Source organism: Hypanus sabinus, chromosome 1 (genome assembly GCF_030144855.1).
Source record: "Hypanus sabinus isolate sHypSab1 chromosome 1, sHypSab1.hap1, whole genome shotgun sequence".
Taxonomy (NCBI): Eukaryota; Metazoa; Chordata; class Chondrichthyes; order Myliobatiformes; family Dasyatidae; genus Hypanus; species Hypanus sabinus.
The window spans coordinates 137,602,114-137,626,922 of NC_082706.1; the positions used below are offsets into that span (position 1 = coordinate 137,602,114).

A 24,809-nucleotide genomic window follows, 5' to 3' on the forward strand; every position below is an offset into this window, starting at 1 on the left:
AATAACTCTGAAGGAAGTAGAAGTTCTGTTGTGTTTTCTTTGCAATAATATATATATATATATATATATATATATATAATGGATCCAGGACAGATCCTCTGAGGTGGTGGGGTCCCTAAAGACAGAAAACATGTTGGTTACGTCCGTGGACCACATGCAAGCATTAGAAAATGTTTTTGGCACAGCGGACAGAGTTTATGATGAGGATTAGGCACACATTCCAGCAGAAAGAAGATATGGTCCAAGTTGAGAAGACAAAACACCCTACCATACCCCTACTAATGAGGGAATGGGATAAATGAGATATACAGGGTCACGTCTCCTCTAGACAGACCTCTGTGTTTCCAATTAGTTTTGCCTGAGAAGTACTGGAGGATTGTACTGAAGTCACTTATTGATGATTCAGGTCATTTGGGGTTTGACAGGACCTATGGATTAGTCTGATATTGGTTCTATTGGCCCTGAATAAAACCTGAAGAATACTGTAAGTCATGCAGCTGATGAATTCAGAGGAGGACGCTGCCTACGAGAGTTGTTCCCTTATCTCGCTTACAGAGTACAGGACCACTTGATTTAATGCTTATGGATTTCCTCGTGATAGAGCTTGATTCAAGCAACGCTACAAATGTCTTGGTCATAAGAACATAAGAAAGAGGAGCAGGAGTAGGCCATCTGGCCCATCAAACCTGTTCTGCCATTCAATAAGATCATAGCTGATCTGGCCATGGACCTATCTCTACCTACCTGCCTTCTCCCCATAACCCTTAATTCCCCTACTATGCAAAAATCTATCCAACCTTGTCTTAAATATATTTACTGAGATAACCTCCACTGCTTCATTAGGCAGAGAATTCCACAGATTCATCTCTCTCTGGCAAAAGCAGTTCCTCCTCATTTCCGTCCTAAATCTACTCCCCCAATTCTTGAGGCTATGTCCTCTAGTTCTAGTCTCACCTATCAATGGAAACAACTTTCCTGCCTCTATCTTATCTATCTTTTTCATAATTTTATATGTTTCTGTAAGATCTCCTTATAGTGGTCATCACTGATCACTATACCAGATATGCTGAAGCTTTCCTCACAAAGGGTCGGAGAGCATCCACAGTTGCCTAGGTCCTAAGAGAGAAGTATTTTGTTAATTATGACCTCCCAAGAAGGAAACATAGTGATCAGGGAAGGGATCTTGAGAGTCGGCTCATACATGAATTACTGGGCATGCTTGGAGTTGAGAAGTCAAGAACCACGCTGTATCACCCTCGGGGTGATCTTGCTAAGCAACCTTGTGTGTGACACTTGTCAAAGGCCTTCTGAAAATCCAAGTACACCACATCTACTGCATCTCCTATATCTACCCTGCTTGTAATTTCTTCAAAAAATTACAGGTTTGTCAGGCAGAATTTTCCTTTCAGAAAACCATGCTGGCTTAGGCCTATCTTGTCATATGTCTCCAGGTACTCCATAATCTCATCCCTAACAATTGATTCGAATAACTTCCCAACCACTGATGTCAGGCTAACAGGTCTATAGTTTCCTTTTTGCTGTCTCCCACCCTTCTTACATAGCAGAGTAACATTTGCAATTTTCCAGTCACCTGGCACAATGCCAGAATCTATTGATTCTTGAAAGATCATTGTTAATGCCTCCGCGATCTCTCCAGAACCAGAGGGTGCATTCCATCAGGTCCAGGAGACTTATCCACCCTCGGACCATTAAGCTTCCTGAGCACCTTCTCAGTTGTAATTTTCACTGCACATACTTCACTTCCCTGATACTCTTGAATGCCCAGTATACTGCAAATGTCTTCCACTGTGAAGACTGATGCAAAATATGCATTCGGTTCCTCTGCCATCTCTGTGCCTCTCATTACAATATCTCCAGCATCATTTTCTATTGGTCCTATATCTACCCTCAATTCTCTTTTATCCTTTATATGCTTAAAAAAGCTTTTAGTATCTTCTTTGATATTAGTCACCAGCTTCCTTCCATAATTCATCTTTTCCTTCCTAATGACCTTCTTAGTTCTTTTCTGCAAGGTTTTAAAAGCTTCCCAATCCTCTATCTTCCCCCTAGTTTTGGCTTCCTTGTATGTCCTCTCTTTTGCTTTTACTTTGGCTCTGACTTCACTTGTCAGCCACGGTAGTGTCTTTCTTATATTCAAAAATTTCTTTGTATTTGGAATATATCTGTCTTGAATTTTTCTCAGAATTTTTCGCAGAAACTCCAGCCATTGCTGCTTTGCTGTCCTTCCTGCTAGAGTCCTTTTCCAGTCAACTGTGGCCAATTTCCCTCTCAAGCCATTGTAACTTCCTTTATTCCACTAAAATACAGACACATTGGAATTTAGCTTCTCTTTTTCAAGTTTCACAGTGAACTCGATCATATTGTGATCACTGTTCCCTAAGGGTTCTTTACCCTTAACCTCTCTTATCACCTCCGGATCATTGTACAATGCCCAATCCAGCACAGGCGATCCCCTAGTGGGTTTAACAACAAGCTGTTCTAAAAAGCCATCCTTTAGATATTCTACAAATTCACTCTCTTGAGGTACAATACTGGCTTGGTTTTCCCAATCTACTTTCATGTTAAAATCCCCAATGATTATAATGGCATTGTCCTTCTGACATGCTTTTTCTATCTCCTGCTGTAATTTGTAATCCACATCCCAGCTGCTGTTTGGAGGCCTGTATACAACTGCCATTACGGTCCTTTTACTCTTTCCATTTCTTAACACAACCCGTAGAGACCCTACACCTTCCAATCCTATGTTATCCCTTTCTAATAATTTAATATTATTTCTTATACACAGGGCCACAACACCCCCTCTGCCTACTAACCTATCTTTCCGATATACCATATATCCTTGGATGTTCAGTTCCCAATGGCAGCCATCCTTTAGCCAAATTTCAGAGATGGCCAATCTGTAGCTGAATTTCAAAATCGTCCATTTTATTTCTTATGCTGTGTGCATTAAAATACAAAACTTTCAGTCCAGAATTTGTTGCTTTCTGTACTTACGTAGGACAAACCAGGATAGTCTTACACAGTGAATGTAGGGCATTGAGGTGTGTTGTGGAACAAAAAGGTACCTGTGTATACAGGTTCATAATTTATTGAAAGTGGTAGATAGGGTCGTAAAGGAAGCTTTGTCATATTGGCCTTCATAAATCAAAGTATTGAGTTCAGGCAATGGGATGTTAAATTGAAGTTGTATAAGATACAGTTAGGCTTGAGTCATTCAGTTGTTCAGTTGATGGTTAAATTTTTGTCCATTTTTTCCAGATGAAAAGTTAGACTTTTAACATAAACATGAGTTTCAACTTACTTAGTTGCAGGATGAAAAATAACCAGATGTCATAAACATGTTGACATTTGGTTCAGTCAATTATTGGAGGCAGATGGATTAAAATTCAGAGTGAACTGTGTGTCCCATTTTAACTTTGGAATATTGGCTTTCTTCAGAAGCTGAACAGAATATTTTGTTAAACTGTGATACAATGGACATTTTTACACTTTAAGGTACTTAATATTAGTGTAAATCCACACTATTCAGTGGAAGAGCATTCTTGTAAGATATGCTTCAGTAAATTTATGATGTATCCAAATAATTGATGCATTTTTGCAAAGCTGTTCTATCCAAACCGCATGCTGCATTAATTTGTAAATGATGATAGCACGTCCCACAATATAAAGAATGCCATGTTGAAGAGATGATTCCAGAAACCTTTAAATAATCACATATCTGGCTCCATAGCCAAGTTGGGGACTTATGTTCCTACTTACAGTATATATGAAGTGTGAAGGAAAATTATCACAGTCAATATAAAAAGGCCCAGGACAAATGGAAAACGGATGAATTTCATTCCTCACTACATTGGACTATTTATTAAGACTGGGGACCCGTTCTTCTTACAGAAACATCTGCATGGTGCTAAGCTAGACAAAAGAATTAACCCAAATGTTCCAACATAATTCATAAATCAAAACAAACTCCTCTGTTTGTAGAGGATATTACATTAAGCAAAATTTGTCAATGGAAATTGGCTACAATCTCTATACACAATTTATTAACTTACTGAATTAGATTCTAGAAGCCTAAACTAATGATCTAGGGACCAGAGGTTAAATCCCACCATGTCAAAAGAGGAATTTTAATTTGGCTGATGACATAAATCAACTATTTGTATATATAATTGTGAATGTACCTGTAAGAACAAGGTGTATCAAGGGCATACTTTATGATACAAAGCTGTACCAGCCATCGCTGTTATTTTATTGTTAACTGTCTTCAGTAAAGAATGCATTATTGGTGGCATATCCTTCTTGCTTGTCCAATATCATAATAACAAGGGCTTATGGCCACTGTAGGATCTGTAATGGATCAAAACTATTGGACAGTCTTTCAGAAATTATTGGATTCACTAAAGTTCTTCAGGGAAAGAAACCTGCTGCTTTACCTTATTTTACTATGGTTGAAGTACTTAAAAATATAATGCTCCTTGGCCAGTTAGTTACATTCACCAATAGATAAAATCACAATCTTCAAATGAAGGGTAAACTTATTTTCTTCAAGCTTGAAAAAAACTTTCCAAAATGTCTTGGATCAAATGCTGGCAACACACATAAAGTGCTGGAGGAACTGGGCAGGTCAGGATGTACACATGAAAAAGAGTAAACAGTCGATGTTTTGGGTCAAGACCCTTCTTCAGGACATTCTTTACTTCTAATAGGGAACATCTATTTATGCATTATGAGAAGTGGCATTTTCAGTCATCCTTGGAACTTATTCATTCCATCATACCAACATAGTGCACAAAGTTGATGCATCCATGCTTTTGTCAGAGCTTTTAAAGAAATACTGTATACCACTGTGTCATGTGTAAAATGAATAAACATGCGTCGCAGGCAGAGTAAGAGGCACTATTTAAAGGAAGAAAGTTTGTATTTGTCTTTAAAAGATTTGAATGAGGATATAAAATTATGACCAGTTTTGATAAGGGAGTTGGGGGGAGCTGATCCCAACATCACTGGCTCAGGTGACTATAGATATGGATTGCAGTTGTGACTGGAGATAAAAGGAGACAATGATAGAAAATATTGCCAGTGGATAGTAAAGACATGAAATTCAGTGTTGTGGAGTTGTGGAAAGAGCATCAATCAGAGTGTTCAAAAGCATGTTTGATGGTCATGTGAGAGAAAGTAACTTAACAGGCTGATCGGATGATTGCACTGATGAGGGTGCCCTACTAGACACAGTGGGCTTATAGCACCACAACAATTCCTGGATTCTATACATCGATGATTCTCCTGATGTCTTTTAGGAGGTTATTTTATGGCATTGCCCTTAGTGGGAGTTTGCTTTGTTTAAATTTGCTGTTGCATTTTCTTCATTCCAACAATAAATATCTTTAAATGTGCTTCATATCTGCTGAACAAATTGATATGTCCTAGAGTGAGGGAAGCACTTTTTAAAAGTGTTTTCCTTCTTACAACAATACCTGTCAGTATAAAAAATGGGGATGTAAGAGATTGCAAATGCTGGAATCTGGAGCAAAAAAAAACAAGCAGCTGGAAGAACTCAGCAGGTTAACCTGCTTCTGTAGCAGGAAATGGACAGTCATCATCTTGGTTCGAGACCTGATCAGCTGAGTCCAAATGAAAGTTTCGACCTCAGATGTTGACAGAAACTTTCCCTCCACAGATGCTACCTGACTGACTCAGTTCCTCCAGCAGTTCATTGCAGTGTTGAAAATACCTGGCTGTTTGTGAATTTCATTCAATGGAACTTCAAAACTTGTGACAAAGACAAGTACAGCAGGTTTATAACTTCTCAATTTCCTAAAACTCAGTTGAGGAAAATCTGAAATAGAAATCACTTAAATAGATTTTACCACTTGCTTTTACCAAGTAGGCTTTTTCCACCTCAGGTTGGGTAAGACTAGAACTAGAGGTCAAAGGATTAAGGTGAAAGGTGAAATATTCAAGGGGAATCTGAGGGAAAATTTCTTCATTCAGAGGGTGGTGTAAGAGTGGAATGAGCTGCCAATGGATGTGGTAGATGTGGGTTCAAATTTAAGAGAAGTTTAGAAAGGTTAATGGAAGACAGGGTTTTGAAAGAATATGGTCTTGGTGAAGGTAGAGGGGACTAGGCAAAAGATGTCGGCATGGACTGGATGGGCTGTGATATACTATTTGTCTAAAAGATCAAAAATCCCCTCAGTTTTATGGTTCAATCAAGACAAAGGAAAGAAAAAAATAATGGGTGAAAAATATAGTATGAGGTTTCAGTGGTAAATTACGTTAATAGAAGTAAAGTGTAATACCCTGGTTCACATCTTTACTGTTATGCTGTAGGTATTTCATCTAGCAGTTCTGTAAGAGCAGTCGGTTCTGCTTTCAGCCTGTCTGGGTTTTGTTGAAGATAAGGGATGATGAGGAATGTGTGCCATCCAATTAGAATGACAGAACTGGGGGGTGGTTTTTTTTTAAGTGAGGGACATTAAGGTTGGGCTTGAGTCTTTGGTTCGCTGGGAGATGAAAAGGGAAGACACCAGGAAGAACCAGTCGTAGGATACGACCCGGTGGGAGGCCCATTTGTTCAAGGTGGATTGCGAGCGACGTTCGGAAGGTGACTTGTGCTTTCATGCTGACGAAGAGCCCAGTGCGTGAGTGACAGAGAAGTTCAAGATGAGCTCCAACTTGTGCACATTTGACTGCTTAATTAAAATGGGCTCCTTTCTTTTTGTTTTTCTTTACTAACCCTCTAGTCAAGTTAAGATTCATGAATATAATTCCTTTAATTGACTGCAGTGTACTGTCAGTTATTTTGTGGTACTGAATTGTAACAGGGTAGCAAATTACACAGCATCCACACAAACTGGGGTTTGGGGAGGGAGAGCCGTCTCAATCACACGGGGCTGGCGGGACTGGAGAGTGTCTTCCCTGGACTTTTGCAGCCAAGAAAACCAGGGAGTTTCACTAGGCAAATGAATCCGATTCGCTAACCAGCAATGAACTAGGATGTTATTGGCACTGGAGTGCTTGCGTTATAAGGGGAGGCTTGATAGGCTGGGACTTTTTTCCCAGGAACAAACAAGGTTGAGGAGTGACCTGCAGAGGTTTATAAAGTCATGACAAGAGTAGCTTTCTCCCCAGGCAAGGAAGCCCAAATCTAAAGGGCATATTACTTAGGTGATAGGGGAAAATTTTCAAAAGTCTTGAGGATTTTTTTTTCACACAGAGGATGTGGTGGAGGCTGGTACAATTAAAATGCTAAAAAGAGATTTGGACAGGTACATGGATAAGAAAGGCCAAGAGGGACATGGGCCAAATGCATACCAGTGGGACCATCTGAGATGAACATATTGGCTGGCATGAAAGAGTTAGGCCTCAGAGCTTGTTTCTGTGCCACCGAACTCTATGACTCTTGAACCTTCCTCAATGAGCCAGTGCTGAAGAAATCATATCAATTTAAGATAACAGTAAAAAAATAATCGTTGGGTGGATATACTAAACAGGTGATATAGCTGTTGGGTGTGTGTGTTGCACTTTATAAGTGAATTCCACTGAAATCAAGAACTGATAGCTGACACCAGGTGATATGGTAAAAGTAGTACAGCTCTCACCACAGAGGTTGTTGGCTTGTGTGGGAAGTGATAAACTCTGTTGCTTTACTGTTGATCTCAAACATTTGAAAAAGATAAAGATTAGCTTTTTTGTGACATGTACATCGAAACATTGAAACACATAGTGAAATGTGTTGTTTTCGTCAAATCAAATAAACGGGGATTGTGTCAGGCAAGTGTGGCACACTTCCGGCAGCAACATAACATGCCCACAACTCATTAATCTTAACTGTACATTTTTGGAATGTGGCTGGAAACCCACAAAGTCATAGTGATAATTTACAAACTCATTACAGACAGCGCCAGATTGAGCCCTGATCTGTAATCGCTGTAGAGTGAAACACTGATTGCTACACTACTGTGCCATTGTCCAGTGATTTTGTTCACAAAATTCTGGAGGAACCCAGCCGGTCAGGCAGCATCTAGGGAAATGAATAAACAGTCAATCTTTTGGACTGAGACCCTTTATCAGTCCAGCATCTAGGGTGTATTGCACAGTCTATCTCTTTATGATCTTGCACTTCATTATTTGACTGCACAGCGCATTCTCTGTAGCTCTCACACTTAGTGATGCACTGTGTAATGAATTGATCTGCCTATATGAAGAGTATGCAAGACATACTTTTCACTGTAGCTGTGACAATAATAAACCTATTCCAATTCCAGTGAGCCTGTGAGTCTAAAGAGAGCAAGGAATAAACAGCAGTTCAACTTCAAACCTGGCCACAATTCTGCACACTTTCCTGACCTTAAGCCTGGCTGAGCCAAACCCACAGCCCACAGTTCTAACCTCTGATTGGCTGTACTTTGGATCCAAGTTTGATCCACACATCTCATTTGCCCTCTGAAACCCAGATCACATTCCAGACAAATGAGCAAGTCAGATGTCAAACCATCACGATTTCTGAACAAGTGAAGTTTATTGGATTATTGGAGTTTTACTACAATTGTTTATCTCTCATGAGCTGTTATTTCTCTCTCTCTTAATATATATATTTAAAATGAGAATTATCAGATGAAAGTAATACTGTGATTAGCTTCCAGGAATGGTAAACAATATCTACCAAGCTCTGTCTAGAATGCACTGCCAGTGTGGTGGTAGAGGCTGGTGCATAAGGTACATTTTAGAGACTCTTAGATGGACACATGAATGTTAGAACAATAGAGAGTTATGGTCTGTGTGGAGGGGGATTAGTTTGATCATGTGGTAGATTTATTCTGATTGTCATACCCTGGGCCTGATGGCCCGGACTGTGCTGTGCATGTTCTATGCCTTACTGGACATTAACTCAGAAATATTCTCTCCAGCTACTGTTGTGATGTTCTCTCTATTAGAGACACAGTTCTCCCATCTCTTTTACCCCCAGCTCTATCATGTCTGTAGCATCTGCTACTGCATCAGTCTAATTTTGCAATGTTATGAACCTCTGCACCTCTGCTCCTGAAGAATTGCAGCACGTTTGGAGATCTTCCACAGAGCTTTAGTAACATGCAATTTTAAAAGAGCTACAATGAGATGTCCTGCCATAACACAACTCACAGACATCTTTCTTGATGCATATTATAGGCACTATAAATAGAGGGTTAGTTGCTGAATCTTCTCTGTCCCAGAAATATGCTCATTTTCCCAATCAGTGACTTCCATCATTTAGGTTCCTAATGCAACTTGATGATTGCACTCAACTTTCAGTACATTTTTGTGTCTCACGTACCCCCTTATTCTGCATGCATTTTAATGACTGAATTGTAAGAATTATGAATCATCCCTACATACTTTGATGAAGAAATAAAAATAGTATTATTTTAATTTTTCAAAGATGTGGTTTTCTTTTGTATATTGTGGGACAAAATAACACCTCTCACATTGAGGAAGATGGAGACAATTTACAGGAATGTAAAAAAACGGAAAAGTAAACTTAAGTCATTACTAGAATATTAAATACTTTAGGAAAATAGGACCATAAAGATTAGCTTCTGTTGCAAAGGTTGCCTTCAAAAATGAACAAATATATACATTGTATTTTACAATATATCAAGATAGTCTAAAAACTTCAGACAATTTGACCATAAAAGAGTACAGCGTTCGTCCCCACAAGCTTGCTCTACCATTAGTAGAATCTCAGCTCATCCCACATTGCTCAGCTCCATGTTCCTGTACTTTCCTTGTATTGTCCTTTTCATTATCTGTCTTATCCTTTAAATACAATCAAAGGTTCTTCCCCCACAAATTTCTGCAATAAGGATTTCCAAAGACTTAAAATCCCTCTGAGCGCCAAAATTCTTCCGACTCCCAGTCTTGAAAGGACACCTTCAGCCCAACTCAATCATGTAGATCAAGTTGCTTGTCTGAGCTAGTCCCATGTGCCTGAATTTGACCCATATCCTCTTAAATCTTTCCTATCCATTTATCTATTTGTAAGTCTTTAAAATGTTGTAATTATACCCACCTCTACCCCTTCCTCTGGCAGCTCATTCCAAATATTCCTCATTAAGTCTTTCACATCTCACTTTAAACCTTTGCCCTCTAGTTTTAGATTTTCCTAACCTGTGAAAAAGACTGGCATTCACCTTATCTCTCCTTCCTATGGTTCTATAAATTGCCATAAGGTCACCCCTCTTCCTACTTCACTCCAGAAAAAATGGCTCCAGTCTATCCGGCCTCTCTTCATAAATCCAGCCCTCCAGTTCCATCAACATCCTTTTCATTTTTTTCTGCACTCTCTCTAGCTTATCACACTGTTCCTACCATATGCCTACTAGAACTGTACACAATGTACCAGGTGCAGTCTCACTATTGAGTGAAACAACTGCAACATGATGCCCTAACCCTTATACTCAGTGTCCTGTTTGATGAAAGTAAGCAGGCCATATGCCTTCTTTGTATGTCACCACTTTGAAGGAAATACGTACTTGTACCACTCAGTCTCTCTGTTCTACAATGCTGTCCAAGACTTTGCCATTTACTGTGTAAACCTGTCTTCCTTTGACTTACCAAATTACAACACTTTCCACTTGTCTGAGTTGAATTCCATCTGTCATCGCTTGACCTATTTTCTCAGATGATCTCTTGTAAACATCCCTTTCCTTGCTATTTTGCCCTCATAGTTTATTTCCTCTTGCTTTAATATCTTGGATTATGAATTTATCCTGGTCTTTAGGTCTACCATTTACTTTAACTTTTTTATGCCTTTTCTCTTTCAACTTAATACCCTCCTTAATTTCCATATTTAGCTATGGTTGGTTCATTCCTTCCTTTGAAGTTTTTCCTCCATACTGAGGTATATTTTGTTGCATGTTAAATCTCCTTAAATGTTTGCTTTGCTTTTCTCCTGATTAGTTTTAGATTCATAATGTTAGAAAGTGTAGCAGCCCCAAAAACAATAATAAATGTAAGATTGCTGAATCAGAATTGGATTCATTATCATTGTTTCATATGACACAAAATTTGTTGCTTTGTATACAAAGGTACAAAATCACTATAAATTACAAAATAAATAAATTATGCAAAAAGGGGATAATGAGGTAGTGTTCATGGACAATAACACAGCCGTTAGAAATCTGATGGTGGAGGGGAAGAAGTTGTTTATGAATCATTGAATGTGGGTCTTCAGCCTCCTGTACTTCCTCCCTGATGCTAGTAATAAGAAGAGAGCATGACATGGATGATGAGGGCCTTCATTGATGGATACTGCCTTCCTGAGGCACTGTCTCTTGAAGATGTCTTTGAAGGTTGTGCCTGTGATGGAACTAGCTGAGTCTACAACCCTCTGTAGCCTCTTATGATCCTGTGCATCAGAGCGTCCATACCAGACTGAGATGCAAACAATCAGAATGCTCTACATTGTACATCCATAGGAATTTGCAAGGGTCTTTGATGCCATCTTAAATCTCCTCCAGCTCCTAATGAGACAGAGCCGCTAGTGTGCCTTCTTCATGATTCCTTTACTGTGCTGGGCCCAGGATAGATCTTACTGAATGTTGACAACTAGGATATATTTACTGATGTTGAGTGCAAGGTTGTTGTTGTGACACTACTCAACTGCCCAATGTACTGTGTGACCTGGACCTGACAGAGGAGTCATCAGTGAACTTATCGATAGCATTTGGCATACAGTCGTGAATGAGGAGAGTGGAGCAATGGGTTAAGCACCCAGTCTTGAGGTATGCCTGTGTTGATTGTCAGCGAGGAAGAGATGTTATTATTGATCTGCCTCTCAACGAGGAAGTCAAGGATCCTGATTCAAAGGCCTGCGTTTAGAAGCTTGGTGATTAATACTGAGGGGTGATAGTATTGAACACTGAGCTGTAATTGATAAATTAGCCTTATGTATATTTTGCTGTTGTCTGGTGCTGGTGCTCCTAAGTGATAATGCATCCAGCTTAGACCTGATGTGGCAGTAAGTGAATTGCAGTGGGTGCAGGTCCTTGCTAAGGCAGGAGTTCATTCTAGCCATAAACAACCTCTCAAAGCACTTCATTACGGTAGATGTGAGTACTACCAAGTGATATTCATTGAGGCAGCTCATTCTGCTCTTCCTGGGAGTTGGCATGATTGGCCTTTTGAAGCAGGTAGGAACTTCAGACTTAGGACTGAGCAGATCAAGATTGGCTTGAACACTCCAGCCAGTTGGTTGGTACAGTTTTTCAGTACCTGGCCAGGTATACAATTGGGACCGCTGAATTTTTGACATTGGACTCCAAGACAGAGATCACAGAATTGCCAGGAGCTGTAGGGATTTGCACAGGAGTAGTGTTACTCTCTCTTTCAAAGTGTGTACAAATGTCATGGAGCTCAATGGGAAGTGAAGCATCACTGCCAATTATGCTGTTAGGTTTTGCCTTATGGGAATAATAGCATGCAAGCTCTGCCACAGCTTTCATGCATCTGATTATGTATCTAATTCCTGACAGAACTGCCTTTTTTGCTCTCATGAAACATAATGTTTTTGTTTTAACAACACACACAAAATGCTGTTGGAGCGCAGCAGGCCAGGCAGCATCTATAAGGAGAAGCACTGTTGACGTTTTGGGCCGAGACCCTTCATCAGGACTAACTGAAAGGAAAGGTAGTAAGAAATTTGAAAGTAGTGGGGGGAAGGGGGAAATGCAAAATGATAGGAGAAGACCGGAGGGGGTGGGATGAAGCTAAGAGCTGGAAAGGTGATTGGCTAAAGTGATACAGAGCTGGAGAAGGGAAAGGATCATGGGATGGGAGGACTCGGGTGAAAGAAAGGGGGAGGGAGGAAGCACCAGAGGGAGATGGAGAACAGGCAAACAACTAAATATGTCAGGGATGGGGTAAGAAGAAGAGGAGGGGCATTAACGGAAGTTAGAGGTCAATGTTCATGCCACCAGGGTGGAGGCTACCCAGCCGGTATATAAGGTGTTGTTCCTCCAACCTCAGTTTGCATTCATTTTGACAGTAGAGGAGGCCATGGATAGACATATTAGAATGGGAATGGGACGTGGAATTAAAATGTGTGGCCACTGGGAGATCCTGCTTTCTCTGGCAGACCGAGTGTAGGTGTTCAGCGAAATGGTCTCCCAGACTGCGTCAGGTCTCACCAATATATAAAAGGCCACACCGGGAGCACCGGACGCAGTATATCACACCAGCCGACTCACAGGTGAAGTGTCGCCTCACCTGGAAGGACTGTCTGGGGCCCTGAATGGTGGTGAGGGAGGAAGTGTAAGGGCAGGTGTAGCACTTGTTCCGCTTACAAGGATAAGTGCCAGGAGGGAGATTGGTGGGAAGGGATGGGGGGTACAAGTGGACAAGGGAGTTGCGTAGAGAGCGATCCCTGCGAAAAGCAGAAAGAGGGGGGTAGGGTAAGATGTGCTTCGTAGTGGGATCTCATTGGAGGTGGCGGAAGTTACAGAGAATTATACGTTGGACCTGGAGGCTGGTGGGGTGGTAGGTGAGGACCAGGGGAACCCTATCCTGAGTGGGGTGACGGGCGGATGGGGTGAGGGCAGATGTGCAGGAAATGGGAGAGATCGGGTTTTTTTGTTTTAATTAGAGTAGAAGCTTAGTTCCATGTTTTAGTCATGGGCATTTCAAAGAGAAGCTGGGCCAATACCAAAGCAGAAACTAGGTCAACTCTTTATTTAACCGTGTATTTGACTGTATGAATTTGTTTCTTTATAGTATGTTGGCCGAAGAATAAATGACAAGTAATCTTGGTAGTACAAGACAGTGTGCTGTCACATTGCAATGCAATGTGGAGTGATAAGACGTAGCTTCCTGACTATTGTTTTCAATTTTTTGAACCTCTAGTATTTGGATTGCTGCTATATGCTCTACTTAATATTCATTATTTGACAGAACTTGATTTCTTCATCTACAGCATATGACTTTGCTCCACTGTCTTTCTCCATTACCATGCTGAATACACTTCCAAACTATCTTATCTTCCAATTCACATTTACACCCAATTTTCCCTCCCCTCCTGGTCAAGCATGTTACCATCCCCCAGAATCAATTTAAAATTCAATAATCTCAGAGGATGAGCATTTCCTGAATTTTCTGTGTATATTTCAAATTTTCAGAATCCACATCATTTGCCCTTGATAATTTCAAATAATGATTTAGCTTCAACCATTAATACATCCTCTATAAAATTATTATTTCTTTATTTGTCACTTAATCCTTTTTGTAATTTAATTCTCTCTAGCCTTCAACCCTAACTTCATATTTTCCTTTTATTTCCACTTCTCAATCTAGAAACTGCTTTCCTAACACTGTTAAGAGTCAAAATGTGCCGTAAAAATGTTACCAACCTACTGCATGTTTTTGCTGTTTTATTACCACATAAGTTCATTTTCCCTGCAATCACATCTTCTACATCTCTCCTACAGATGCAGACCCTTATGATGTTCCATTATTTCCTGCAGTTCCATGACTCTTATGCTTGTTGGGCCCTTCCACACACTCCTAGTTTGCTTGAGACTTCTAAAAATAGAACTATCCTGGATGGTGTTGTGACCTGGGGAGAAAAGGGAAAGCAATGGTATTAAAAGAAAATTCTTGAAATGTTGTTTGAATAGTTATTGAAAAATCATTCCCAGCAATAAAGGTTGACAAAATCATCCAATCGGGTAGAGGTGATCCTATTTCCCTTTATATAATCACGTTTTTCTTTTTAGTAATGCTTTAGTAAGACTTTGGTTACAAAACACACAATTCATTCCTGGTATTCCACCAGCATTTTGTGTGTGTGTTTGAATTTTCAGCATCTGCAGATTTCCTCGTGTTCGCAATTCATTCCTGCATTATTTCCTCCAAACCCCAAACAAACCAGGATGAATATGTCACCTAATCTTCGGTCACCTTGACATTGTGTAATTGAGTTTCTTTTCTTGTTAAGGCTGGAGACTTAGATTAACAAGACACACTCACAAAAGACATTCCTGCATCATTTTCTCCAAACCCCAAACTGTAAATAAACCATAAACATGTCATCTGATCCCAGAATCCTTCATTCCGGTCTGACATTCCCAATCACGATGATCCTGCCGGGTTTAAATTGATTGACAGGCCGCCGTAGCCAAAGAAGTGGCGCAAAGGCAGCTGGTGAGCCAATGGCGTAGAAGGTGGGCGGCCACCGCCGCAGCTGGCCGTGGTGACGTCCGGCAGGCCGGCCCGGGTAGTGACCCTGTGCCGGGAGGACGCGGGTTTGAACGGGGGCCGTAGTTACGGCCGAGTCCAACCGTTTGCCCGATTCAAATCGCTGCAATGGATCCGCCTGCGCCAAAAAGGTAGTGACCTTACCCTCTGGCTGGGAGGCGCGGGGAGAGGGTGCGATCCCTGGCATCTGACGGGTGCTTGTAGGAAGAAAAACTTGCCTAGAATTCCGGCAACCACGGACAAGTTGTGGTTTTGTTTTTGCTCTGCACTTTATTTTCGTCTGGCTTTTTTTTTCACGATTGTTATAGAGACCAGCCTCTGATTTGAATATTGCTTAAAACGCTCATAATTTAAAAGCAATATTCAAATATAAATGATCATTATTTTGAACAAAGCTGAGTTAGACAAAATCAATATTTGAAATACGTAGAAATAACCACAGTTAATGCTAAAATAGAAGCATTTAAAAATAGTCCTTAATTTAAGTAGAAGTGATGTTGTACAGCACAGGTTAGGAACAGACCATTTGGCTAACCATGTCTGTGCTGAACATGATGCCAAATTAAAAACACGAGATTCTGCAGATGCCACCTCCCCTTGGTACCCTCCTCCTTCTCTTTCTCCCATAGTCCACTCTTCTTTCCTATTAGATTTCTTCATCTCCAGCCCTTTACCTTTTCTACCTAATAGCTTCCAGCTCCTTACTGCACCCCTCTCCCTAACCCACCTGGCTTCACCTATCATCTTTTAGCTTGTTCTCTACTCCCTCAGCCAACCTTCTTATTGGTATCTTCCCCCTTCCTTTCCAGTCCTGATGAGGTTTCTTAGCCTGAAGTGTCAGCTGTTTATTCTTTTCCATAGATGCTACCTGATCTGCTCAGTTACTCCAAATTTTTGCTAAGTTAAGTCTTTTCTGTTTGCACATGATCCATATCACTCCATCCCTGCATATTTGTGTGTTTTAACAGTTTCTTAATGTCACTGTCACATCTGCTTCCACCACCATCTTGTTCTAGGCACCCGCATCTCCTTTAAACCTTTATTCCCCTCCATTGATACTGTACAACTTTGCTGAGTTCCTCTCGTATTCTGTATGTGTTGCTCCTTCCTGCCTCCTTCACCTTAAATGTACGTTTTCAAACATTTGATACTTCGACCCTGGGGAAAATATTCTGACTGTCTACCTATCAATACCTCTTGTAATTTTTATAAACTTCTAAAGGGTAAAGATAATAATATTCGGTGTTATTCTTAAGTTTTTTTTCTCCACCTCCTGTCTCAGAACAGTGGTGTCAGTAACCATGATAAAAGATACAATATGTTGGAGAAGAGTGGGCTCTTATTGAAGTACAGATGAAGGTAATAAATAGTATGATTCCTCTTTGGCCATTCTGAATGGTCTGACATTCAGTACTGGATAAGGAAACAGTGATCACAAATCCTTTACACAGGTATTTGTCACAAACTGAACCAGATTGATTGCAGACTTAGAAACAGAAAACACGGGCAGTACTGAAGGTGGCATTCATGAAGAGAGTCAATGGCCTAAGTTAGTGATTGTTCATCAGTAATCTAATGGAAGGCCAGTGACCTGAAATGTTAAATGTTACTTTCTCCACTTATGCTTCAGGACTATGGTATTTTCTATCTTTATTTGAGTTCTAATATCCATGATTTTTGCTTTTTGATGCCAGACTTGATGGACAGCTACATAGATAGAAAAAGTTGAAGGTATGGGCCAAAAGTGAGCAAATGTGATGAGCTTAATATGGCTGAGTTAGACCGACAGACCTGTTTCCTTGCTGTATTACTTTGTAACGTTTGACATTGTTGTACTTTCGATCTTGTAGCTATCAATCAATGAAACCATTTATTTCAAGCTCTATAGCAGTTGTCTGATTCAGCTCTGCTAGTGAAGCCCTCTGTTAACTCAAACACAAAACTGAAACTCAGTTGGTTTCTCTCATTCTTTCTAGAATATAAACACATAATAGACGTAGAAGGCCGAATTGTCTTTCATCCTCATTCTATCAATATGATTATGATCTTAACTTAATAGCACTTCCCTGCAAAATAAACCTACCTCTGTTTTGAAATACTGATGGTTGTGCTGGAAAGCATATTTCCATAACATGAATTGAATATAAGGCAAACAATTAATTAGGGAACACTTTGTATTATGGGGACCAAATTGGTTGTAACTTATTTTTGTTTGGGAACGAGAGGAACACATAAGCTGAAATCGACAAGTGAAAGAGTGGGGGAAAGAAAGCAGGAAGAAAAAATAAGTCTGGGCATTGCGGATGAAAGGCTGTTTCCATGTAAACTGTAACCTCCCTGCAGTAATCAGATACCCTTGTCTTTTAAGGAAACAGGCTACTAGTTTCACCACAGGAGGCCAATGGAAATTGACACATAATTGTATCTATTGATATTTGTGCAAGGAGATTTTATTATACAATGTAACATTTGTCCTTTAATATTTAACAAAACGAACACCTATTCTAAACATTCAAAATGTCTCAGCAGGTCAGGCAGCTCTTAGGACCTGATGAAGGGTCTTGGCCTGCTAAATCCTCATCATGGATGCTGCCTGACTACTGAGTTTTTCAGAATTTTGTGTTTGTTGCTCAGGATTTCCAGTTGCTCAGAATCTCTTGAGTTTATTTAAAAGCTGCGTGGACAATTAACTTTGTTACCACAAATCTGAAACTCTAAACCTAGACCCCCCTTTCTCCTTTTAAAAAAAAGGATCTAGTGCTTTTCTGGCGTGAACATTGAATAAATGTTTCTCGGGCTACCAGCCAATGCATGTATTGATTGTAACCAATGTTTCAATGACAAATTCTGTGGTCTTCATCAGGGATGATGCCTGGGCATGTCTAGTCCGGTGGTATATTACGTCCTTGCTGATTTGTTAGTCCTCATCCAATCAGGATTCTGCTTTCCAACCTTGTTTAAAATCGAACTCCAGTTCTTACTTGGAGTGAGACCTTTGTTTTAAATTTTAACAAAGACAAAGGTCTCGCTCTAAGTAAGAACTGGAATTTGATTGTAAACAAGGTGGGAGAGCAGAAACCTGATTAGTTGAGGACTAACCATCAGAAGGGACTGACTACAGTGGGGGTATAAATACCACTGAACTAGACATGTCCAGGGATCATTCCTGATGAAGATTGCAGAGTTTGTCAATGAAATGCTGATTATAATTGATATCTGTACCCAGTAGGAAACTCGAGAAGAGATTATTCCACCTATGTACTACTGACACATTTGTCTTTATGTTGTGATTTTTTTTTTACAATGCAATGTTTCTGAGGAATAAAATTATCATAATACAGTAAAACTATCTGTACTTGGTCTCTGAGCCTCCACGGTCTTCTGGATGAAGGATTTCAGATTTCAGATTCAGATTCAGATTCAGTTTATTGTCATTTAGAAACCACAAATGCAATGCAGTTAAAAAATGAGACAATGTTCCCCCAGAATGATATCACAAAAGCATATGACAAAACAGATTACACTAGAAAATCCACATAACATTTGGCAATCCCCAATCCAGAGTCCGGAGAGGCTGCTGCATATTAATATCACACTACCATCTAGCGCGTTCTCCGGAAAGGAGCTCCAATCCCACCAGACAAACAAGACCAAAAACTAAAGCTACAAGACCTGCACAAAACCACATAATTACAACATATAGTTACAACAGTACAAACAATAGCATAATTGATTAAAAAAAAAACAGACTATGGGCACAGTAAAAATAGTCCAAGATGTTAAAGGACTGTAAGTTCAAAAGAAATCACCACAGTTTCCACAAGTCCCCAGGGTCCCGACAGACTCGCCATCCCACGCTGGCGGCAGAAGGGAGTACCCCCGCTATGGACTTCCAAGGCGCCGCCCGACTCAGCCTCACAGACGCTGCACACACCGAAAGCGACCCGAGTCCGTCGAACCTCCGAGCCAACAACCATCCCCTCTGGCACAGCTTCTCCGAGCTCCATCCTCTGCCGAGCGTATTAAGACGGCCCTGCCATCGTCAACGCGACCCCGAGGACTGGGAGCTTGTTCTTCCCAGCAGAGATCTGGAACTCACAGCAGCAGCAGCAACGAAGAAGATCTTCCTGGAATTTCCCGATGTTTCTCTGTGCTTCCACATCCGTTTTCAATCGATTATGATTGCACATGGCACCGCACTTGACAAATAACAGGAAATCAGTTCCACAATCATTTCTCCTAATAAATACAAACATATTCTTTGCTTTCCAAATTGTTTGCTGAAACTGCACATGAACTTTTAGGGATTCATACTCGAGGGCAATCAGACCTCTTGAGATGCCATTTCCTTTCGGTTTCTTTCCATTTATAAAATAATAAGCCTTTTCACTTTTTTATAACAAAGAGATGATGAGTTATTTCTACCTTAACCATCTGTACTCTGGTGCAATGAAGGCCAAATCTGAGGTATTGATATCTCTGCTGCCAATTATTTAACTTATTCCAAAATCACATTTATAGGCTGCCCTTGTGTTACTGCTGGTCACAGTGGCTCTTGATTAAGCAATACTTTTAGGTTAGAAGTCTCATCCTTAATTGCCAATCTTTTGACCTTTGGTAACTATTGCGCTTCCTGAGTTTAAGTGCTCCACTCTCAATGATTTCCCATCCTACAGTTGCTAAATCTCCATGTTCTTGAACACTACCTCACTTTTTTTTTGCAGTGATTACTCATTTTTTATGTTTCTCATTATATAGTATAGTTTATATTTTGCATTGTCCTGTGACATAACAAATTTCATGACATTTGTCAGTGATAATAATTCTGATTCTGAATTCTATCCCTAAGCTCCTTACAACCTGCCTCAGAGATTTTAGTTATCTGCCCTAATATCATGGATGCTTTGTGTGATAATTTTTGCCACTAATTTTTTTTTATAGAAGTTGCGAGAGATATATTTAAAGTTTATGTTCAAAGTGTTTTGTTAACAAAAATTATTACTGGTGCTGATGTGATGTGGAAGGACTTGCTCACTTTCTGCTGGATTCTGGGGGGGTGGTGTTTGAAGTACAAATGTAATAAATTAACCGATATATATTCAGGTTTTTCCTGATTTCTGGCAGATTGATAGGCCAACATTTGGTAAGCAAGGATAGGACATAAGAGTCTCTTTTTATTCCTTTCCACAGAGCTACCTGACTTTCTGAGTTCTTTGAGCAATCTGTATGTGTTACTTTGGATATAGGGGTTATATTCAAATTTGATTTGTAACTAGCAGCAATTTGGAAAAGGACATTAAATACCTCAGAAAAAAGGAGAACTTTCTTTTATATTAGTTTTTATATTCAAATTGTTTACGATCAATAATGGTATCATTAATGTGTATTCTCTATTCCAGTATCCGAATCTTGAATAAGGGGGCATAATTACAAATTAAGGGGCTAGATTTAGAATGGAGGTGCTGAGAAATTTATTTTTGGAAAAGGTGATGAATCTGGAATTCTTTTACCCAGCCGTTTATAGAGCCTAGATCCTGTGAAGTTTTTAAGATTAATCAGGTTTTGAAAGACTCAACGTCTATGGGGAACTGGCAGAGAAAGGAAGTCAGGCCAGTGAGGATCAGCCACAATCATTTTGAATGGTGCGGCAGGCTTGTGGGGCTGGTAGTCAATTCCTGCTCCATTTATCTTTTGTGCATCTGATGAACGAACCTCACAACAAATTTATCTGAACTGAGGAAGCCAGCAATACTAGAGATCCTGTTGCCTGAACATGAAGTGAATCCAAGGTCCCGAATCCCATCTGAGGTTGGGGGGGCATTTCAAAGACTAAAAATGTTTATCCTGGGGCAGTTATTTCTCTTTTATCGGTTTTATTAAGATAGTTTACCTGGATATTGTTTTGCTTCAGGGAGATTAGCTTCTGCACAGCCTTTGCCCATCTCAAGTGTTCATGGTTAAAAACTCATACTCATCACTGTCCTTTGGGCAGTAATGACCCTGCCATCTTGTTCCTTTCCAAGACAAGGACCTCTGTGGCACTGGTTATATAACACCAACATTCTCTGCAAATATCTCCAAATTCATTATTAGCATAAGTGAATCAATGTTTGGTAAAATCTTAGATGGCAATGAGGAGTGCAATAGATTGGCTGGTTGAATGGTGTTGCAAAGACAACTGCATACTCAATATCAGCAAGACCAAGGAGTTGATTATGGACTTCAGGAAGGGGTTGAGAGCAAATGGAGCTCAATTCAGAAAAATGTGAATTGCCACAGTTTGGAAGGTTGCACGATGGCAAAGTACAAAGTCAATAGCAGAATTTTTAGAAGTGTGGAGAAACGGAGGGATCTTGGGGATCATTTCCTTAGCTCCCTCAAAGATGGTGCATGTTAATAGGGTGGTTATGAAGACATATGATGTAATGACATTCTTTAGTTGGGGGATTGAATTCATGGTGTAATGTTGCAGCTTGAAAAATCCTGGTTAGACCACACATGGAGTACAGTGATCATTTCTGGTCACCTCACTATAGGAAGAATGTGGAAGCATTCGAGAGGGTGCAGAGAATAATTATCAGGACACTGCTTGGATTAGAGAATATATCTTATGAGGAAAGGTTGAGTGAGCTGTTTGCAAAGGAGGATGAGAGGCGACTTAATAGAGGTATAAAAGATGATAAGAGGCACAGATAAAGTGGAGATCCAGTTCGTTTTCCTAGGGTAACCATGACTAATATCAGAGGACATCCTTTTAAGGTGTTTGGAGGAAGGTTTCGGGGAAATGTCAGAGGTAGATTTTTTTACACTCCTGGGATGGTGGATGAGGCTGATACATTAGGGACATTTAGGAGACTAATTTAAAAGGGACATGGATGAAAGAGAAATGGATAGTTATGAGCTCTGTCGGAGGGAAGGGTTAGATTGATATTGGAGTAGATTAAAAGGTTGGCACAACATTGTGGGTCGTAGTCCTGTAGAGTGCTGTACTGTTCTATACTAGATTGCCACTTTATTAGGTACCTTCAAGGTTCGATGTGCCGTGCATTCAGAGATGCTCTTCTGCACATCACTGTTGTGGTGTATGGTTAGTTGAGTAACTGTCGCCTTCCTGTCAGCTTAAATCAATCTGATCATTCGCCTCTGACCTATTTTCTTAAAAGTGTGTTTTTGCCCACAGAACTGCTGCTCACTATATGTTCTTTGTTTTTTGCACCATTCTCTTTAAATTCTAGTGGCTGACGTGCATAAATCCCAGGGGATCAGTAGTTTCTAAGATACTTAAATCCCCTTGACTGGCACCGACAATCATTCCATGGTCAAAGTCACTTAGATCATGTTTTCCCCATTGTGATATGTGGTCTGATGGATTGCTCTGGGTGCCAAGCCAATTTAGGAAAAATCAAGAGTGGCTTCAGGCTGGACAGTAAAATCTGTGCCTGGGACGAGTGCTGGGTGTTGTGGTCTAGGCCCAGAGCCTTTCGCTGCAGCGGTCCCCAGTCCTAGTGTGAGGTACGATAGCTGTTTTGACAATTTAAACACCTGCCCCAATTGACTGGAAAGACGGTGTCAGGATCGGCAGCAAGAACTGATTTTGCTCACTCTGCCATGATGTTCACTTCTCCCTCTGTGGCGCTGGCTATGAAGACTGCTGCAGCTGTTGTGCTCTGTGTCGGCTAATATGATGAACTGAGGCTTTGGGCCTACTCTGGGTTTCGGATCTAAGACCTCATTTTGGTGTGGAATGTTGTTGCTTGTGTCTACTGTTTGCATGATTTGTGCTTTTTACCCCTTTCTCTCTGCATTGGGTGTTGGTCTTTTTTTTTAAGGTTGGGTTCTGTTGGGTCTTTGTTTTGTGGTTGTATGTAAGCAAACAAATCTCAAGGTTGTATAATTATATGTTCTTTAATAATAAATGTACTTTGAAATTGAACCTCTTGATCTTGTCTGCATGCTTCTATGCATTAAGTTGCTGCTATATGATTACTTGATTAGATATTTGCAGAAACATGTATCTGTCCAAATGTATCTTAAATGTTGAAATCCATCACACTGCTGGCAGCTCGTTCCATACTCTCAGCACTTGCTGAGTGAAGAAATTCCTCCTCGTGTTCTTCCCCTTTAACATTTCACCTTTCACACTTAACCCATGACCTTTAGTTCTGGTCTCACCCAACCACCGTGGAAAATCTTGCCTGCATTTACTCATCTTTATCCCTCATAATTTTGTATGCCTCCCCTCATTCTTCTACGTTCCAGGAAATAACTTCCTAACCTGTACAATCTTTCCCTCCTACTCAGCCCTCAAGTCCTGACAAAATCGTAAATATTCTCTGTACTCTTTCAATCTTATTGATCTCTTTCCTGTAGGTAGGTGACAAAACTGCATGTAATACTCAAAATTAGACTTCAATGCCGTGTACTTCAACACAGCATCCCAATACCTGTACTTAATACTTTGATTTATGAGGGCCAATGAGCCAAAAGCATCACAGGGAGATATGACCCTATCTCCCTGTGATGCTACTTTTAAGGAATTATGGGCCTGTATTCCCAGATCCCTCTGTTCTGCCACACTAATCAGTGCCCATCTGCTCATTGTGTAAGACCTAATCCGGTTTGTCATGCAAAGTGCAACACTTCACACTTGTCTGCATTAAAGTTTTAAAAAAAAAGTTTATTTTCAAACGACATATATGTCACCATATACAACCCTGATATTCATTTTCTTCCATTCAAAATCAATAAACCCAATAACCTTGATAGAATCAATGAAATAGTACACCAACAAGGCAGACAACCAGTGTGCAAAAGATAACAAATTGTGCAAATACTAACAGAAAGAAAAAATAAATAAATGAGTAAGCAATAAGTATCGAGAACATGTAATGAAGAGTCCTTGAAAGTGAGTCCATATGTTGTGGGAACAGTTTAGTGATGGGGCAAGTGAAGGTGAGTTAAGTTATTCCCCTGGTTTAAGAGCTTGATGGTTGAGGGGTGACAACTATTACTAAGCAATACACAAAATGCTGGAGGAACTTAGCAGGAGTAAATAGTTGTCATTTTGTGCCAAGACGCTTCATCAGGAACTGTGAGTCCTGAGGCTCCTCTACTTTCTTCCTGATAGCAGCAGTGAGAAGAGAGCATGACCAGGGTGGTTGTGTTGGTGGGGTGTCCTTGATGATGGATGCTACTTTTTTTGTGTCACAGCTCCATGTGGAACGAGCTTCCAGTAGAAGTGGTAGAGGCAGGTTTGGTATTGTCATTTAAAGTAAAATTGGATAGGTATATGGACAGGAATGGATTGGACGGTTATGGGCTGAGTACGGGCCAGTGGGACTAGGTGGGAGTAAGCGTTCGGCATGAACTAGAAGGGCCAAGATGGCCTATTTCCATGCTGTAATTGTTATATTGTTATATGGATCTGCTCAGTGATTGGTGAGGACTTTATCTGTGATGGACTGGGCCCTATCCACTACTTGTAGGATTTTCTGTTCAAGGGCATTCGTGTTTCCATACCAGGCTCGATGGTTGGCCATGTAGAAAACATCCCTGGTAAC

The 24,809-nt window shown here is 40.3% G+C and overlaps 1 protein-coding gene across 1 annotated transcript in view; it reads left to right on the forward strand.

Moving 5' to 3' along the window:
• The first annotated feature begins 15,226 nt into the window (after positions 1 to 15,226).
• The window catches only part of stk3 (serine/threonine kinase 3 (STE20 homolog, yeast)), a 455,037-nt gene continuing 445,454 nt past the window's right edge, over positions 15,227 to 24,809 (forward strand). Inside the window, exon 1 of the mRNA XM_059976958.1 lies at positions 15,227 to 15,380. Within this exon, the coding sequence (XP_059832941.1) occupies positions 15,358 to 15,380 (23 nt within the window). The 5' untranslated portion in view covers positions 15,227 to 15,357. The remainder of the gene's footprint in view (positions 15,381 to 24,809) is intronic.